The 15546-nt window shown below is 31.5% G+C and overlaps 2 protein-coding genes across 3 annotated transcripts; one reads left to right on the top strand and one right to left on the bottom strand.

Moving 5' to 3' along the window:
* Positions 1-587: 587 nt before the first annotated feature.
* LOC107936097 (UV radiation resistance-associated gene protein) lies at positions 588-7066 on the bottom strand. Of its 2 annotated transcripts, XM_041088503.1 has the most exons (7): positions 6543-6663; positions 5132-5180; positions 4847-5053; positions 4334-4514; positions 2978-3126; positions 2491-2718; positions 588-909 (listed from the first exon to the last, which is right to left on the bottom strand). In XM_041088503.1, exons 2-7 carry the CDS (start codon positions 5150-5152, stop codon positions 793-795), a joined length of 903 nt encoding a protein of 300 aa, XP_040944437.1. In that variant the 5' UTR covers positions 5153-5180; positions 6543-6663; the 3' UTR covers positions 588-792. The 2 variants fall into 2 exon arrangements, with proteins under 2 accessions (XP_040944437.1, XP_016724253.2); XM_016868764.2 differs by lacking the exon at positions 5132-5180 and having other exon boundaries at positions 6543-7066.
* Positions 7067-9915: 2849 nt separating this feature from the next.
* On the top strand, positions 9916-13531 carry LOC107936089 (pentatricopeptide repeat-containing protein At1g04840). Its single transcript, XM_041088494.1, has 4 exons — positions 9916-11198; positions 11279-12115; positions 12791-13060; positions 13143-13531. Exons 1-2 carry the CDS (start codon positions 9923-9925, stop codon positions 12109-12111), a joined length of 2109 nt encoding a protein of 702 aa, XP_040944428.1. The 5' UTR covers positions 9916-9922; the 3' UTR covers positions 12112-12115; positions 12791-13060; positions 13143-13531.
* Positions 13532-15546: the final 2015 nt, after the last annotated feature.

The raw sequence follows: 15546 nt of genomic DNA, 5'->3' as shown, positions 1-15546 counted from the left end.
TTCACTAGTGCATACTGAAAAGGAAATCTAATGTAAAATTAAACCAAACATACTAGAAAATTGAATCTAAAACTGAAATATTTTAAAACCTCACAAACAATGCAATTCTTTATTCCACTTTTCCTCTCTCAAGTTATTTTGTATCACTTTTCCTCTCTCAAGTTATTTTGTATCATGTCATATTTTACATATTCGTATTATGCTTTAATTCACAATATATTTTGTATAATGTGTTATAACAATTCAATTAAAAAAACAAGCAATTATCTTATTTTTGCGTACCGTATTATACTTTTACATGTTAATAATTCATTGTACGTAAATTTTGACATGTTTGTATATTTGAGTCAATTATAATTTTACTATTTGTAATATGACATGTTTTAATTATTCTTAATATTGTGTCATGATAATTATAGCTTGATTGGCAGTGTACCTAATAATTTTTCTAATAAAAAATAATATTTTATTCTATTTACCAAATCTTTATCAACTTTAAATTCTCACCAACAAAACATACATTCAAAGTTCAAATAAGTTCCACACCCATTTTTTTACTGCAATACTCAAGAATATGCTCATCATCAGAAATCTGAAATATTCCACTCTAATTAACATTATGATTCTGTAAACAACAAAAAAATGTGATCCTTTTGTAAAGCTCTTTTTTTTTCTTTAATGAAATGGGATTGGTAAAAAATCCGCACGTGTCGTGTGTGAAGAAGGTCAAGTTGTCTATTCATACTGTAATAAGTAGCTAATTATAATTGATCCTACAAAATCAAAATTAATTCAGGTATCTATATATTCTGAAGACTGGACAGACCTTAGAAGCTCCTTCAAATTTGCAAGAACATGTCGTGGTCCTAAACTCTTTACACCGATGAAATTCAAAAGTTGCTCTATATCCTGCAATCACAGTAAAGATTATGCAATCGTTTCGGAACAACTAACATAAAAAGCAAAAAGCGATCAAAATACTGTGATCTCGATAATGTTCTTTGCGAAAAGGAACATTAACTTAACCTTAAAACATCATGAAGGCTCATCAGATTTGCTTAGCAACCTTACATACACATGTAAAAAGCTTTGCTTTTGGATGTAAGGTGTGACTATCATCACAGTCTTTCCTAATTAGCTGATAACCCTATATCTAATATTTATCAGGGCTAAGCAAATTAACATACATGATGTAAAGGAATTTGACTATAACATCCAACAGAAAACTTAATGAAAGATAATCAACATAGAAAGTTAGAAGGCAATGCAAACTTATTACAATGATGTAAATGGATCAAAAGAAAGCACTTCCATAAGGAATTTGCATTTAAGGCAACGTAAACAGATAAAAAAATGATAAAGCTTTTTGGAAAGTAATTTCAAAGAGGAGACAAGAACAGGGTAGAATAAATGTTTGGTCCTTCCTTTTTCTGTTTACAATTTTAGGGTACATTCTCTACTGTGGTGAAAAAGCCTTTTTGGGTTAAAAGTGTTTTTACACTGCAGAAGTGACGAAGAACAAATAGCTTTTGTAGTCAAAAACTGCTTTTGGCTTTTGCATTTCGAAATAAAAATAATCAGAATACTCTTATTTTCATTAACTATTTAAAAAGTTTATAAAAATTACATTAATTTATATTTTATATATTATTATATTAAATTGTTTAAATCTTATTTATTATTTATATTTAATTTTTTTCAAAATATTTTATATATCATCAATTTTACAAATAATTTATATTAATTACTTAAATGGAATTTAAAATTTATATTTCATGTATCATTATATTAAATTATTTAAATATCATATAACTTAACTAATTTTTTACTTTCTACTATCATGTCTAAAAAAGACATTCTAATTTTAGACATTTTAACTTTCAACCGTGATTTTTGGCAGAAATGAACAACACTAAAAATTAACAAACACACTTTTCCGCACAACTTTTCAACAGCACTTTTTTCTAAAAGCACTTTTGAACTAGTCCTTAGTCTATCATGCATCGACTCTTCATTTTTCTTTAACTAACCATGTCCGACTTCGAACATGTATATGGAGATATGACCAAGTCATAGTGACATAGTTTTTAGCAATGGGGAATGGGATTCGAGTGCTGGAACTCCTTTTAGATGCATGGTGGGACTTCATCACATTTTTCAAATTTGTTGATAATCCTTCATCTAATCTGCCGGTGATGTTTATAGATAGTCTTAAGTGTCTATCACTGGAACCTAGATATTATAAATCCAATATCTTCCAAACAATTCAACCATGATATTAATAATGATGGAACCAAGATTATCCACTATCAATGACATAAAATGAGCTGTAAATGCTGACGAACAAACATGCACTGTTTTTCCAACCTGTGGATTGAAGAGCATTGACAAGCTAACTTTGCAGATCATTTGAATCCAATAATATACATAAAAATGCCAAAGGAGAATAATTCATCTTGGAAAAAGAATTACTAATATGCAAAAGCTTACCTTGTTTAACAAGAACACAGCATATGCTGCTCTTGTCGTGTCTTGACCTTCTAAAAACAGCGGAAATTCTGCCGGCTTTACATTTGCTGAAAGTGTTGTATCCAATGACAAATCAGAAGATGCAGGGTCTATTGAAGACGCATGGTCATTAATATATGAGCGAGAACCACCCAAGCGCAGAGGATAACGCAAGGGAACTTGTAAATAGGATGCAATTAGTGAAACAGCCTGCAAATGATGAAATAGCAGGAAACAAGAAACAATAATAGGTATGATAAAATTTATAGCCTCAGCATGAGAAACAAACAATCAAGATGCAGCCCACTATACCATATTACCATCCTAGCAATTAAAAATTACTACAGCATCTTCAAGCAACAAGGGATTGTAGGTGGTAGGTCAAAAAACTTGATATCCACAGCTTGATATTATCAGAAAAAACAAATTCAGTAATAAATGGTAACTTCACAGAAGAAATAGAACGCACATGTGCAACATATCCCAAGGCAGTTGCAGATCTCTGAACCTCCTTTTTGTCAGTGAAAAAACTCATCTTTGTAAAAGGAAGCAAGGTGAGATTCAGACCTAAAATCGTCAACAATCCTTGATTGACGGGCTTTGATGCAGAAGGATTCCCTAGTGAAAACAAGAACAAAGGAACTTCGTATCAGTACATCACCAGACACCACCTCTTTGTGGGAGTGAAAAAAAAATTCAAAAAAATATAATCATGAAAGTAAGAGATATGTAAAAAGTTCATAATATTCAAGAGCAAAAAAAAAATTGTTTTGACATGAGGAGAATTGAATAGTAGATTGCTAAAAGAGGAATAACTGAATACAACCATTATAACCAAAAGAAGAGTCAAGTGATAGGTAATGCTACTCCTTAAGCTGTTTAGGAATCATAAAAGACTTGTCCAGTTGACAAAAAAAAAAACTCATTTTATTCTCCCCTAGTAAAACATCATATTGGACCAACCATATTTGATATCAAAGGATATGCATATCCAGGCATGCCATTTATAGATATTCCCCGTGTTGCAAGAAGGAATTGTTCAAGAGAAAGAAGCTGCTATTGTTGGTAAAGTTTTCCTCAAACCATTTTGAACATCCAAAATCACAAGAACAAAAAGGAAACGTAGGAGGAAATATAACAAGCATCACAATGGGTTCTCGATGATATAAGTGAGAGGATAAATGTTAATTAAGAATATAAAAATAAACCACAAACTAAACAGGTAAGAAATATTGATTTCAAAACGAGGAGACTGGCTGCTAATTAAAACCATATGCAGTGTTGTCTAGGGTGCAAGGCGCATTCTAGGTGCTAACCTTTATATTGCCTCAAGCACAAGGCACAAAAGGAAGCGCTAGCCTGAGTGCAGTAAAGAACAATACGTATATGTGAGAGTTTTTGCAAGTCTGTGTGTCTATAACATTAAAAGTTAAAGATATATAGTAAAGTCTAAAGTGTGGTCTGGTTTATCCACAAAACTTGCAATTTTTTTATAGGTGAATGCTCAAATATTGAGAATTATAGAGTTTGATATTATCCCTTTCTTATTAGTAAAGGTATATCAAATGAAAACAGTGAAAAATAAAATAAATTATTGAGAAATTCAACAAGGCAGGCTTTTTCTAATGCCTATTGCCTTACAAAAAAACTGTGCCTAGGTGCACCAGGCATGCACTTGATCAAATGGACCTCACCTGGAAGGGTCTAAGGCATTTTGTTGTATAAAACTAAGGCGAAGGCATGCCTAGGCGCACGCCTTGACGACACTGACCATATGTTGGCTTTATTACAAAGCATTAGCAATCCAAAACTACTAGCACATTACCTAATCTACTACTGCTAGAATAGGACTCAAGTTCTTGCTCCTGTGCAGGTCCAACCAAGATCTTTACAGGATACAGTAATGAAACTTGTGATATCATATATTGTTGCCTTGCTCGAAGCTTCCTTTGCACATTTTTAAGTTTAACACAATCCCTTTCTTCAGTGAGTAATCTATTTGCTTCCTGTGATAAAAACAACATAAAATCAATCATGCCATGCATGCAAGACCACCAACCATCTAAAAAAAGAGACAAAGAAGTAGGAGAGCAAGAAGGGGATAACCCTTGACTATGCAAAGGAATTCATAGAATGAGAATCATCTCATCTAAGCCCCTCATCCACCTTCACAGGGGGTGGAGGTGCAAAGAGAGAGGTCTTATTGATCAGAGAGGAGAATATATAACATCTAAAGCTGAATAAGAAGAAACCTCCAAATATATCATAAATTCAGCATTCATGATAATATAAAAATGAAATTCCAAAGCTAATTTAAGCTAGAATAAAAATGCTTCACCTGTAATCGCTTCCTTGCTACAGAGAGAGAGGTACCAGCAACCAACAATGATCTTACTTCAGTACTAAGCATTTCCTCCTGTTTTTTAGCATCCTCTGTTGCAATTCTGCAACGAGTTGACATGTTTGCCATAACTACTTTCCTTGCCTCTAGTCTCTCACGCATTTCCTCAAGCTCGTTCAGTTTATTCAAAGACTCATTTTTTACCTGCACAGCATGTTCCCGCCCATTAATCAGTGAGCCAATTAATTAGGTCACAGAAGACAAAACTAAATTACAACTCACCAGGTCCCCTTGAAGTGTCATATGGCTTTAACAATTCAACGTGCAATATCTAGTAAAAGTAAAATAAACATAGAAGAATGCAAATGCAATTCTTAAACGCCTTTAAATGGACAATATGAAACAGTTTAAGGCCCTATAAAACAGAAAAGTGGAAAAAAACATCTGAAAAGGAAAAAAAAATGAATTGAAACAATAAATCCATCTGGTACAAACAGCAACAAATCTTGAAATAAGCTTTGGCTTTAGCCCATTAAAGCCCGGGCATCCAGCCAAATAAACACTGACTGCCATGTCAACTTTTTGAGACCGTAGAAAAGAGCTCGAAAATCTCAATTTCCAAAAATAAGGACATAAGATGGAAAAAAAAATGTACTTATTCTTACAGTAGAAGAGCAAATGAAACTAAATGAAGCATAAGGGAACCGATGTGAATTGACATTGTTATTTTTGGGACTAAAAAGAATACGCAGATTAAATATTTAAGATTTTGTAAGGGAAAAGTTCCATTCACCAACACAATTATCGTCGCCCTTTATCCCAGTAAAGCTTAATTGACAATTTTTCTGTCTCGTGTTCTTGCTGAAGCATTTGAGCAACCCAACAGAAATCATTATATTTCAAACTGAAATGATTGGCTTTATCAATTTCACAACCTATACCGCCCAACCTAGTAAGTAATTTAGGTGCAGACACCAGAAGTCTATTTTCTTTGCACTGTGCAACTAAATAGCCTGCCACTTATCAATCAAACACAGCTGAAAACTTCAGTGTGGAAACATTATATAAACTGAAAAAACTATAACTTCAACTTGATTCATAGCTTGGCAAGTTCAGGGAATTGGGACTTCTACCACCATGATCCAGTTCAATGTGAAACAGTGATCCATATCACGCATATCGGTTTCCGGAACGAGAGGTAAAACAGCAAATTAGGTAAACAATGATCCTACTATATTTCAGAATAGCAACATTGAGCATGAAAGGTAAAATTATAGTATATTATGGGTCCTTGCTCTCTACAACTACATATAAAATTACTAAACAATATTACTACATTAAGGATCCAGAAAAACTTTGTTTCAATTGTTGATCACTTGATCCAACTATTTTAGAAAGTTTATTCTTCTTTTTCCTTTCCCTTATTTTCTAAATCAGGAGAAACAGTAGCATATAAACTGGATTACTACTCCAAGTTTCTAAAATTTCAGCAATATCCCTTTTACCTTTTCACTCAAGTCACTACCCCCCAATTAACAAATATATTCCCAGTTTCCCTTTCACTTCAAACCCCCTTTTTTTTTTCTCTACCCAAATTCAGCCTATGTTCAAAAACCCAAAATTGGTTTGCTAAAATAACATAATTTTCAAACACAAAGATAACCAAACTTAAATCAGAAAAAAAAAGCATTACCTGAATTAGTGACTGGAGTTTCTCTCGAAGACTTTGTTTCTTCTCATCAGCTTCCTTAAGGGCAGAAGTTAAACTCCACAATCTAGCTAGCTCGTTGTCGAAATCTTCCCATTCAATTAGTTGCACATTTTCATGTGCAGCATTGATTTTCTTCAGGTCGGTAATTAGGGTTTTGTCTCGGGCTTGTTCTCGATTTTCCATGAAATAATTGAAGAGGAAAGCTTCCGATTCTGCAAGTTTAAAAAGAAATCATAGATCGACCTCATGGTACTGGGTCTCGCCCGGTTTGAGTGTTCTTTTTCACGCAGATCGAATCATTTTCTCGGGAAAATTTGCTAGCTTAAGGGGTAATTTTCTCGGGAAAATGCAGGGCTGGGGGTGTTGGGGGGGGGAAACAGTTTCGGGAGTTTTTATTTGGGGGAGTCTACGGTATAACGGAGAATGACAGGTGGCGGCTAACGGAGGAATCTCCCGATTCATGTCATTTTCACTTTTCCAATTGAGAAATTGCTTAAATGCTTCTAAAAAATAGATAATAAGAGAAACTTTCTTTTTGAATAAGCTAAAATGAATAAATAAAGCTAATAGAATTTTACACATTTATCATGTGTTTTAAAATTAATAAATTAGAAAATATTTGATGATTTTTAAGTAGGTAATTTTTTTAATAAAAATTTGATAACTTCTTTAAAAGTTGACATAAAATATATCACAACCCGACTTAAAATCTAATTTGTCCTCATCAGGAGTCTAACCCGAACAAGGGAAGATGACTTGCCACTCACCAATTTTCTAACCTTCGAACTTGCTAGCTCTCTGTAGCAACTCGGCACTTCGCGGCACTGCCTCACATATTGTGAGATTTCAGTAAAAATATATCTAAGTATATGTGTCGAGTTTAAGGGAGATAAATGTATCATTATGCATGTTATTTAGTTACTCCTAATATATCACATCAAAAAATCATCCTATAAAAAATAGTCTTCACAAGAAAGGATTGAAAAAAAAGAGTCATCAACAAAAGCAATTCAGTAACTTTTTTATAAAACAAAAAAATTTATTTTATTTTGAAGTAAATTAATTCTCTGACTTATATAAGAAATTAAGTAAAAACTTTTTAAATAATAAGACATAATTTCTCGAAAAAAAAAATCAAATGAGAGCTAAACAAAAAAAATTATTTTTTTAGGCCAAAAAAATTTACTTCAACTATTTATAAACACTCTTTAATCAAATTTCTTTTAACTCCCATTATAAATTTTATAAAAACGATAATATATTAAAAATATCCTTTAAATTATTAGATTTTGTATAAATAAACTCTTTTTTTAGTTAAATAAACTCCTAAATTATTAATTTTAGTCATGAAAATGTTGATGTAAAAGTATGAGAATAATTTATTAAATAAAAAATAAATTATTTAAAAAATTAAAAATATTTATATACATAATACATTTAATTAAAATTCTTTAGAAAATTTTTTATATTCTTTTAAATTTTATGTTGATTTATTAATTCTATTTGCCTAATAAAGTGCAAAACGAGGCAATAACCTTTTTTTATGTATAAATTAAACAACACTACAACTTCCAAAGTTAACAAGATTGTATCTATACTCACCATCACAATTACATATAGAGGGTCAGTATTCGATTGAATCGAATTAAAAAATTTTGAGTTAATCAAGTTAACAAATACTATTTTAGCAACTAAAATCAATTTGAATTTTTTTTCAAATCGAATCGAATCGAATTAAAAATTTTCGAGTCAAGTAAAGCCAAATTAACGAATCTTATTATTTATACTCAACATTGCATTTACATGAGCCCATTATTTAACTAGTAGACGAAGTACAATATGATGGTTTTGCCTTTTAATTTAATAGGTAAACATTTATCAAAACGAATTAGTTTTACCTTTTAAGTTAATAGTTTTGATTTTTAACTTTAAAAAATGTAAACATTTATCAAAACGACCTAGATTTACCTTTTTTTATTCGGATTTTCGAATAACTCAAAATGTGTAATTCATATTCGAGTTAAACTAAAAATTTTGATTTTTTATTCGAGTTGATTCGAATAACTTGATTAAATTGAATAACTCAAACTGTTTAATTTAAAACTTAATTTTTTTATCAAATTTTTCAAATCAAATCAGATTTTGCTCACCCCTATTTAGTTAGCATAACTAAATTAAAGTTGGCCCATTATGCAATTGCAGGTCTTCAAAGCCAAAAAGTTGTAACAATTCAATATTTCAATGGAAATTGAAATTAATCTTTTTATCATATATTAGTCAAAATTTATTGCATCAATAATAAATTAAGATAAAAACCTCAAATTTTAAAATATTTTTACCTCAATATAAAAATTAAGAGCTTCCATGTATAAAAACTAAAGGTTAGGGCCTTATTTAAGTACAAAAATAACATTAGGGCTTTTTTAAATAAAGTGTGATAGTTTAAGGGCATATTATCTTTATAAAAAAAACTTAAATAAAAGTTTAAATTATATAGTTAATCACTCAATTTTAGTATGTTTTCATTTTAGTCACTGTTGTTAATTTAGCTAATGTAAATATTACATTACACTCATTTTAATCACCTAATTTTGATAAGATAAAATTAATTTTATTTTTAAGAAAAAAAGAAAAAACTCAATTTTTTGCAAGCAATAACCTAGATTTTTATAGTAATCACCTAATTTTGATAAGATAAAATTAATTTTATTTTTAAGAAAAAAAGAAAAAACTCAATTTTTTGCAAGCAATAACCTAGATTTTTATAGGAAAAACTTGGAGTTTTATATGAAAACCTAAGTTTTTACTTAAATAATTATTTTATCTTTTTTATTTCATTTATTTTTTCATTTTTAAAATTAATTTTAGATTTTTCAATGAAAAGAAAAACCTAAAATTTTAATTTCTTTTATTTTCATATTTAGAACTAATTTTAGTTTCTTTTCCAATAAAAGTGAAAAAAAAAACTTGGATTTTTGCAATGAGTTTATTGGGTTTTTATGAGGGGGATTGCTTGAGTTTTATGAATAACTTAATTCCTTATAAAAATCTCAAAAAAATTTCTTTTAGAAAAATAAAATTAATTAGAAAATGACGGACTAAAATGAAAACTTATTAAAATTAGATGGCTAAAATGAGAATCCAATAACATGTTCGTTAGCCAAATTAACATGTCACCAAAATGAAACATTATTAAAATTGAGTGACTAAAATGAAAAACTATTTAAGGAAAGTGCTTTATTTAAAAAATATATATTTTTAGTGGTGAAAATGAAGAGATACTATTTACCTAAATAATAAAAAGGAAAAAAAATAAAATGGTTATTATAGACCTATAGTAAATAACATACACCCTGATTTTTATGAGCAAATTCCCCTGCACAAAGCCTACTTTGACAATAACAGTTCAAATGAAAAGTCTTCGCTTACTCTTTGAACGAAACTCTTCTCCCGCTAAAGCCACTTCTTCTTCCTCCAAATTCAAACGCCCAAAGCCTTCTTCCATCTCTAATGGCTCTGATTCATCACAATCATCATCATCTCAAGATCCCCTTAAAACCCATTTCTCCTCTCTCATCAAATCCACGGAAACCACCCTCCAACTCCGGCAAATCCACGCTCAAATCCTGCGCCGCCACCTCTCTTCCAGTGCCAATCTCACCACCCTCTTAATCTCCGTTTCTTCTTCCCTCAAATCCATACCTTACGCGCTCTCCATTTTCAACCATTCTCACCACAAAAGTTTATTCCTTTTCAATGCTTTGATTCGTGGCTTGACGGAGAATTCCCATTTCCAATCCTCAGTTTCACATTTTCTTCTCATGTTGAGACAGAGAGTTCGCCCTGATAAACTTACATTCCCTTTCGTGCTCAAGTCTGTTGCGGGATTGGGTCTTCGTTTCCTTGGTCTTATCCTTCATGGGAGAATAATAAAATCTGGGGTTGAGTTCGATTCGTTCGTTCGGGTTTCGTTAGTGGAAGTGTATGTGAAGCTCGAGGAAATGGGTTTTGCGTTGCAAGTGTTTGACGAAAGTCCTGAGAGAAACAAGAGTGAGAGTATATTGTTGTGGAATGTGTTGATTAATGGGTGTTGTAAAGTGGGGGATTTGGAGAAAGCTATGGAGCTTTTCGAGGCTATGCCTGAAAGGAATATTGGGTCTTGGAATAGTTTTATAAATGGGCTAATGAAAAATGGGGATTTGAACAAAGCAATGCAGCTTTTTGATGAAATGAAGGAGAAGGATGTGGTTTCTTGGACTACAATTGTTAATGGGCTTTCACAGAATGGAGATCATCAGAAGGCGTTATCCATGTTCTTTAAGATGTTGGAGGTCGGTTTAAGGCCGAATGATCTTACTCTTGTTTCAGCTCTTTCCGCTTGTGCTAAAATTGGTGCACTTGAAGCTGGAGTCCGTATCCATAACTATTTTGTGGAAAATGGGCTTCGGTTGAATAAAGCAACTGCTGCTGCTTTGGTTGATATGTATGCAAAGTGTGGGAATATCCTGTCTGCTAGTAAGGTTTTTGAAGAAACAAAAGAGAAGGACATTCGTACCTGGAGTGTCATGATATGGGGTTGGGCAATCCATGGATTTTATGGACAAGCTATCCGATGCTTCAAAAAGATGATGTTTTCAGGTGTGGACTTAGTAGTTTTCATTGAGCTCAACTCTTGATTCTAATCTTTCTGAATAAACTCAAATTTGTCGTATTTGCAGGAATAAAACCCGATGCGGTGGTCTTTCTTGCCCTCCTGACTGCATGCTCACATTCTGGACAAGTAGATCTTGGGCTTAACTTCTTTGACAGCATGAGGTTTGATTACTCCATTGAGCCAACCATGAAGCATTATACGTTGGTCGTTGATTTGTTAGGCAGGGCAGGCCGACTGGATGAAGCAATGAAGTTCATACAAAAGATGCCTATAAGTCCCGATTTTGTGGCATGGGGAGCACTTTTCTGTGCTTGCAGAGCTCACAAAAATATTAAAATGGCAGAACTAGTGTCAGAAAAGCTCCTTCAGCTTGAACCTAAACATCCTGGGAGCTATGTTTTCTTGTCAAATGTTTATGCAGCAGTTGGTAGATGGGAAGATGTGGAGAGGGTAAGAATGTTGATGCAGAATGAAGCCGTTGGCAAAGATCCGGGGTGGAGTTATATTGAAGTCAATGGACAAGTGCATAGTTTTGTAGCTGGTGATCATGATCATAAGCGTGCAAGAGAAACATACTTGAAATTAGAGGAAATTGTGTCTGGTGCAAGAGAACAAGGATATATGCCTGAAACTGGGTGGGTTCTTCATAATATTGAGGAAGAAGAGAAGGAAGATGCACTAGGAAGTCACAGTGAGAAATTGGCGCTTGCCTTTGCCTTAATGAACACTTCTCCGGGGACAACTATCAGGATAGTGAAGAACTTAAGAGTATGTGGAGATTGCCATTCCTTGATGAAATGTGCTAGTAAGATGAGCCAAAGAGAGATCATATTGAGAGATATAAAGAGATTCCACCATTTCAAGTATGGGGTCTGCTCATGTGGAGATTATTGGTAAAATGGTAAGTAACAGCAGCATTAATTTGCTTTGCTGTTAATAACACATGATTAGTGTTTCTACTTGGTTCATTTAGAATAATGCTTTTAGTTAAAACATGGATGTAGCTACAGCAACACAAGTTTTTTTGTTTGATAATTGGTAGCATGTACATTAAATTGCTCCAATGGACCTTTTCTGCACATATGATATATGTCCCCATAAAGAACTTGGTGCTCATCGTATTGCATGACACGTAGCCATTGGTTATTGGCTCTCTTAACTGGTATCTTACATTCCTCAAGGCCCAAAAGTTGTTCCTTCTTTTTGTCTGAAGTCCAAACCTAAGAAAAGCATTGATGGGCCTTTAAAACTTTGCTCATTTCATTACATGAACTATTGGATGTTTTGTGTTCAAATTAGTTTATACCAATAGTGAAAGTACATCTCTTTCTTCTTATCCAGTTATTCTTTTCAGTTGTCATCATCTTTCTGTGTCTTGCCTTCTGAAGTGTTTAGATGACTGCATTTCTCAATATCATTTTCATTTGACCTAAATAGTCGAAATTAAAGTCCCTTATCATGCCATTCATTACTTTGCTTCTATAAGGTAGTTACTCTTCAATGTCCATGACATTGACATATATCACTGGAAGCATAATCTTACTTCTGAGAATGGGATTGGCATTCTTTAATGCAGGTACTTCTGTAAGACTCAAACCATAGATGGGCAAGGCTTGAGAAAATAAAGTTGTAAGTGTTGAACCAGGAAGGACGATGTTGGCCATGTTATAAACTTTCCTCCAGAAAGTCAAACATCGAGGAAAAGGTTCAACCATGAGTGGCCCACTGAAACGTGCTTGGTCGAACACATGCCAATTATCAGCTACATGTCAAATCCCACAATTATAAATGTAGATTGGGTTCCATGCTCTGTTTAATCCATTAGATGACACGGTCCATTGAAAAGGTACTAAATTACTGATGTTTGGTCCATATATGAACCTGTTTATTTAATGGCCAGCATTAATTGTTAATTCTCTTGTTTGCAGGTGACTTTTCCTCTAGCATGCCTTATGGAAAGAAGTGTCAGTGACAACCTTTTAATCAACAGCAACTTACCCTACTAATGAGCACTTGAAGCTTTTCATATCTTTGCTATGGTGAAATTGAAGCAATTCTTGGGTGGTTTTTTAAGGGGTTAATCAAAGCTTTGTGAGACCCCAAAGTGAAGCACAGTATCTTTCTAAGCTCATTTTTCTGTTCTTCCATTCTTGATTCATTTATTGAGGTATTTGCATGTATCTAATGTCAGTTATTAGAGTTTATAACAAAATAGAAATAATAAAATGATTCAGTTTAATTCCCATTATAACAATTATCTTTGTGGTTGGTTCAAAGTTCATGGCTAACAAAAGTTGTAGATGTGATTTTATTTTTTTATGAATACTTATACTCGTTGCAGATTTGAATTTAACCCCCTCTACTTTTATTTTTAGGAATTTAGTCCCTCAACTTTTTGGGTTTAAAAATTTAGATCCAATTATTAACATGATTAAAATTATTTTGTTAAATTTGTTGGTGACATTTTGAAATAATAAAAAATACTCACTTAACAGTCATATAGCTAGAAAATGAGGTAATAAATATGAATTTGACAAAAGAATCTTAATAAAGTTAACGATTGGAGTTGCATTTTTAAATCATAAATGTAAAGGGATTAAATCTCCGAAAATAAAAATAGAATGATGAAATTCCAAACATACGAAAAGTATAAAGACTCATGCTTATTAGATCATCTAGTCAAATCGAAAACTGATAATTTATCTAATCTTGTGACCATAAAATAACCTAATCCTAAACGAGCAAACCAATAAAAATAAGTGGTTTTACATTTTTTTTTCTATTTTTATTCATAATTAATGAAATTTCACCCATTTAACTTCTTTTTAATCTTACATTTAAAAAAATTACCAGAGCATTACAACATGCAATTATATTCAACACCAAACAAGATTATATATATGATTTCACTCAATAATCATTCATATGGAACTTAGAACAGAACCAAAGTCCAAACCAATGAATACAATCTTTTGCATCATTAAAGGACCCCCCAAAGGCTTTATCATAACAACATGGATTAACTTTGATTATTATTATTATTTTTTGTGATGGATGTAGCTTAATCAAGCGTCCCACCTTTCTTCACAAAAACAATGTAATAATGTAAAACATGGTGACCAAAAAGTTTGTATTGTCAAAAACAACAATGTAAAGAAACATGGGTCCATGTTTCATGTTCATGTATGGCTTCAAACACATAAAACCAACCTCATCTTTTCAAAAAGCAACAGCTAATCTCAGTGTGACTCTTTGTTAATGGATCTTTCTTATGGTTTGGATATCTCAAAGGTATCTTGTCTAGCTGTATCTAATGTTTGTGAGTAATGACTCTATTTACTATGTAAATGTTGATGGAAGGTCGGAGTTTCATACCCTCAACCAAAAGTATTGTTTCGACCAAAGGTCGATTCCACCTATTGGTCCGATTTTATTTAAATAAATTATTAAAAATTATGAAAATATAAAAAATATTAAAATATTATAAATCTAAAGTTTCACAAATGGTTCAATCTGTTTTTTTCTTAGTTCAACTGGTTCAAATCAGTTCATGAGTCAATTAATTTTTTACTTTACTTGAGCTTAAATTATCGATCGATTCTTAATTCAATTTGATTTCAACAATATTGCTTTTGAGTTTTAGATTATATTTTAAAATTAAGTTATTTTAAGTTTATATATTATTAAAAATTACAAGTGTTGGCAGTTGGATGTAATGGTAATATATATTTCACTTCTAAGAGGAGGACTTAAGTTCAAATTTAATGTATACTTTTATAAATTTTGATCGGATTAAAATATTATTGCTTTGTTTTTTTATCAATTCAATTTTATTTAGGATTAACTCTTTGTTAAGTTTATTTTTCTTTTACGTTCAGGATTAAAATTACAGTAGTGGATACCATCTTTATATCAATCGTATTGGTTGGCACATATCATTCTGAACTTAAAATAGTATCAAATAATTTAAATTTTATTCTGGTCAAATTTTATATGTGTTTTGATTTTTTTTCAACCAATTTCGAATTTTGTACTAATACATACTGATTCAATGACCTGTACCAATTAATACATAATTTTAATATTTTTATCTTAACTATTTTTTATAATTACATTTTAAAAATAAAAAAAACCCAATCAGTTAACTAAATTATTCAACTTAATTAATTTAAATTATATATATAATTGAGCTATATTTAAATATATATATATATAATATAAAAATATTTAAAAGTTACTGATAACTCAATTTATTTAAAATTTTGTTTTGTTTTATTTTTATCTTTTAACTATCTTGATTTTTTCCAATTGATTTTTTATATGAATTTTTTT

This window comes from Gossypium hirsutum, chromosome A02 (assembly GCF_007990345.1).
Source record: "Gossypium hirsutum isolate 1008001.06 chromosome A02, Gossypium_hirsutum_v2.1, whole genome shotgun sequence".
Lineage (NCBI taxonomy): Eukaryota > Viridiplantae > Streptophyta > Magnoliopsida > Malvales > Malvaceae > Gossypium > Gossypium hirsutum.
Note: the sequence above shows the minus strand (reverse complement) of the source record. Positions and strands in the feature narration are given on the sequence as shown.

Excerpts from the sequence above, each read along its gene's own strand:
- LOC107936097 (XM_016868764.2), bottom strand. The coding sequence starts at position 6,743 with ATGGAAAATCGAGAACAAGCCCGAGACAAAACCCTAATTACCGACCTG. Across the intron at positions 3,127-4,333 it reads TTCTAGCAGTAGTAGATTAG|GGAATCCTTCTGCATCAAAG; the intron begins GTAATGTGCTAG and ends TGTTTTCACTAG. Across the intron at positions 910-2,490 it reads CTGTGTTCTTGTTAAACAAG|GATATAGAGCAACTTTTGAA; the intron begins GTAAGCTTTTGC and ends CTGTGATTGCAG.
- LOC107936089 (XM_041088494.1), top strand. The coding sequence starts at position 9,923 with ATGAGCAAATTCCCCTGCACAAAGCCTACTTTGACAATAACAGTTCAA. Across the intron at positions 11,199-11,278 it reads CAAAAAGATGATGTTTTCAG|GAATAAAACCCGATGCGGTG; the intron begins GTGTGGACTTAG and ends TCGTATTTGCAG.